General features: G+C 35.4%; 1 protein-coding gene across 1 annotated transcript; it reads left to right on the top strand.

Moving 5' to 3' along the window:
• Window positions 1–287: 287 nt before the first annotated feature.
• Window positions 288–1,586, top strand: LOC112089716. Its single transcript, XM_024160466.1, has one exon. The coding sequence runs from the start codon at window positions 288–290 to the stop codon at window positions 1,584–1,586; it is 1,299 nt and encodes a 432-aa protein (XP_024016234.1).
• The last annotated feature ends 2,933 nt before the right edge of the window (window positions 1,587–4,519 follow it).

Consider the following 4,519-nt stretch of genomic DNA (forward strand, 5'->3'; position numbering starts at 1 on the left):
CGACAGATACTTGTGGCTTCACATTATTTGAATTGTAGACCACATGTGTAATTCTCTCTTACATATTTCACTATATATACTACTCTTTTCTATAAATTAAAACACATCAAACAATCTTCTTGGTTACTTTATTTCTCTTCTTCATCAAAACGATCTTCACATTATTCTTGCTTCCTTTTTTTCTCGTCTTCATCAAACGATCTTCAATATTCTTGCTTCCTTTATTTCTCTTTTTCATCAAACAATCTTCAACCTCTTTTTCATCAAAGAAACTTTATTTTGTCTAAATGGCATCATCTTCCCGAAATAATATCGACGATATGATGGATCAACAATTTGATGAAAAATGGGATGGATTTTTTGACCAAGCGTTTGAAAATCTTATGCGTCAAAGTTGTGCTCCTCAACCTAAACCCAAGAAAAAAAGAGCATATATTGATAGAGATCGAGAAGAAGGGCATATTCGTTTATGGAACGACTACTTCAGTGAAGATGCAATCTACCCTGATCATATATTCCGACGTCGTTTTAGAATGAACAAACCCTTGTTCATGAATATTGTTGATCGCCTCTCCAATGAAGTTCCTTTCTTTAAACAAAAAAGAGATGCAACCGGAAGACTCGGACTCTCCGCATTACAGAAGTCTACTGCAGCAATTCGTATGATGGCATATGGTTGTGCGGCTGATGCAGTTGACGAATACCTCCGCCTAGGTGAGAGTACTGCAATCTCATGCTTGGAAAATTTTGTAGAAGGAATCATATATTTGTTCGGAGATGAATTCCTCAGAAGACTGACACCTGAAGATCTTCAACGACTGCTTGATGATGGAGAGTCTCGTGGATTTCCCGGGATGATAGGAAGTATTGATTGCATGCATTGGGAGTGGAAAAATTGTCCCACGGCTTGGAAAGGGCAATACTCACGTGGTTCTGGAAAACCAACAATCGTTTTAGAGGCTGTCGCTTCACATGATCTATGGATATGGCATGCATTTTTTGGACCTCCAGGTACTTTAAATGATATCAATGTTTTTGAACGCTCACCAGTTTTTGATGATGTATTACAAGGCAAAGCTCCAAAAGTGAAGTACTTTGTTAACGGGCATCAGTATCGTTTGGCGTACTATCTCACTGATGGGATTTACCCAAAATGGGCTACATTTGTCCGATCCTTTACACATCCAGAAGGTGAAAAAGCAAAATTGTTTGCTAAATGTCAAGAATCTGTCCGTAAAGATGTTGAGCGTGCTTTTGGAGTCTTGCAAGCTCGTTTTGCTATTGTCAAAAATCCAGCTCTTATTTGGGATAAGGTAAAAATTGGAAAGATCATGCGAGCATGTATAATACTTCACAACATGATAGTTCAAGATGAACGGAATGGGTACATTCGTTTTAATGTTGGAGAATTCACACAAGTAGAGTCAAACAGAACATCGCAAGTGGATTTAGCATATGAAACAGATATGCCGTCAAATATCAATAATTTGATGGGCATTCGAGACGATGTTCGTGATCGAAGGACGCATGAACGATTGAAAAATGATTTAGTGGAGCACATTTGGAACAAATTTGGAGGAATTTAAAATTTCAACTTTTTTTTTCGATTTTTCTGTTTTGTATTTCTGTGTTTATTAATGTATTTTTCTATGTGTTTGCAATTTAAATTAATGAATTAAATTTACTTTATAATATTTTTATAATTTAAATAATTAATTTTTTTTCCTAAAGAAACTCTGTTTAAAGAACCTACTATTGGAGATTTCAAAACTAAAAATCTCTCACAAATATACATATATGTGTAAGTAACACAAAATATATTTAAAAAACAAGATGAGAACCTCTATGGATCTCTCACCATTGGAGATGGTCTAAGACCATGAACACAGTAGTCTCTCACCGCATTTCGTATGATTAAAAAGCATTATTTTTAATAACTAGAGCGTGTAAAAAATGAAAGAGACGTCTCTTAAATTAGAAGCGTAAGAGACAGTTTTTCAAGACAGGTGGAGGCACATGATTGATTATTCATTTTGGGGAAAAAAATTATTCATTCCTTCCTCATTTTTTCTCCGACATAAGTTTCACCATCGTTCTCTCCGTCGAATCCGTCGAAGGCGACGACAACTCTACAGAATCCCTGCGGCATCGTCGACAGAGTTGGGTAAGTGTTTCCTCTCTTTCCCCTCTGTCTTCAGTTTTGTCGGATACCTCAATCGTCGAGGCCACAATTGAGGTTTAGATTGGTTCGGGATTTCTGTCTTCATCATTTTGATTACATCGATTTTTGTTTATTTCTTCTTCTGAATTGATTTAGGGGATTACATCTGTTTTCGTTTCTTTGTTCTCCTGAATTGATTTAAGGATCGAGTGGATGATTCTTTGATTTAGGGTTCTGATTGAGGTCTTAGTAATTTAGAGTTATGATTGATTTAGGCATCAACTGTATGACTCTTTGATGTAAGGTTATTTTTTCATCATTTTGATTTAGGGTTTTGATCGAGTGTAGTGTATTGTCTTCATCTATCTCTTATGAATTGAGTTTTTAGTAGGATATAGTGTTTGACATTAGCAAATGATGTATTTGGAAGAGAATTTTTAATTAGAACATCATTAACAATATAGATTTTGTGTTTGTTTAAGTGTAAATGAGAACCTCATTTTGTTTTTCATCTGGCTTTACATTCGTATACTTTGCTTGAGATTGTTTGCTTCAGTTTTATCTTATACTTCTTTGAAATATCTGTTTATGTATATGCATCAATGGGTTAAATTATTTGGAGCTAAATAATGTATTTGCTTTTCTTTCAATGCAGCTTACGGTAATATAACTTAAGTCGAGACAGGTGAACTGGTGGATCATTAAAGCAAAGAGTCATTCCTGGTAAGCAAACTTTCGAACCTGTAGGCTTTAGCATAAAAAAGTGTCTTTGTAGTTGGTAATGTAATAAAAGCTTGGTTAGATATGGGTCATTTGTAGTTGGTAATGGTATTAAAGGCTGGGTTAGATAGGTTTGAATGCTCTTATTAGTTACCTTTATGTCTCGTCGATGTAGTTAGTTGGAGTTCGATGCTTTGTTCTTTGTTCTTTGTTTTGAATGCTTGGTTTGCATTTTTGTTTTGAATGCTTTTTGTTCCTCTTTAAAACCCCGATCCTTCTTCTCGTTGCATTCATGTCCAAAACAAACTCTGCTTCTCTTTCATTCCTTCTTATCTTTCTATCTTCTAAACCCTTTCATTCCTTCACTTTCGTTCCCTTTTAATGGATATGTCTTCTGCATATCCATATTCTCAACCCACAAATTTTGTTGACTTATTGAATAGTCAACAAGAAACTCAACTTGAGGATTCCTCCTCTTCACTCGAGCCATTTCCAAGACCTTGAACACACTTGGAAGGAATAGCGGAATGACCAAAAGTGGTGTGATCTTTCCACCACAAGGCTAATGCATCGAGCAAAAGGAGAAGAAGTGATGAGGGTTCACCGGGCTCGGTTGCAGAAGAGATGAAGAGTGTCGAAGATGATGTTTCTAGCACTCATCCTATTGGTGTGAAGGCTGCAAAAGCCAGAGGGAAAAGAGCTACGGGTGAAGGAAACCCTCTGTCTCACGCTATGTCTGACTTTCAAAGGATATGAGACATTAAAGAGAAGGACTTAGCAACAAAGGAGAGACTTTCTAGGATGGGCCTTCTTGACAGGCTCTTTGCAAAAAGAGAAGCTCTGTATGAGGTGGAAGAAACAATTAAGAAAAACCTTCTTGAGGAGATGATATCTACTTAGTTATTTTCGTGTTTCTGTTTAGGGTTAAGATGTTTTATGGTTTGGCTTTGTTTGTTTTATGTATCAGATTAAGTTGTTTTATGCTTACGTTATTTTTGTGTTTTATGTAATTTGATTCTATGTTGATTCGGCTCTGTATTTGGTTATCTCTGATATGAATATGCTAATGTGATATTTGGTTAAGTCTTCATTGGTTATATCTTTGGTTATCTTGGTTTTTACAGCTTTATCTGGTTATATCTGGTTATGTATTTGCTTATGTCTTTGTTTATGTCTTTGTTTGTGTTTCAGACCAGTTGGCACAAAACAACAACACAAGTCACGAGCATTGGTTTTTCGGCACAAAACAACAACATAAGTCACATGTTGGGTTTTAGTTGCACAAAACAACAACACAAGTCACAAGAAAAGGAAGATATTGCTCTAATGTTTGTCAATTTTTTATGGTTGTAAATAGGTTGGATTTTATAGTTTAGCTTAGGTACATTTGAGACCACACATGTTGTTATTTATTTTGCCACCACAAAATGGAGACATGACTCTTCTATATGTAGTTTGTAAACCATTTGGTGATCGAACACTCCAACGTTTTATGAAGTTTTATTTTCAATTATTTCTATCATTCACCTTCTTAAATTTTTTGTCTTCCCATGTGGTCTCTTCTTTTAAAATCTCTCCTTCACTTATTCCTTTGTAAACAAAATCCACTTAAAAAAAAACTATGGCTTCATCTTCTAA

Source organism: Eutrema salsugineum, unplaced genomic scaffold (genome assembly GCF_000478725.1).
Source record: "Eutrema salsugineum unplaced genomic scaffold, Eutsalg1_0 scaffold_11, whole genome shotgun sequence".
Lineage (NCBI taxonomy): Eukaryota > Viridiplantae > Streptophyta > Magnoliopsida > Brassicales > Brassicaceae > Eutrema > Eutrema salsugineum.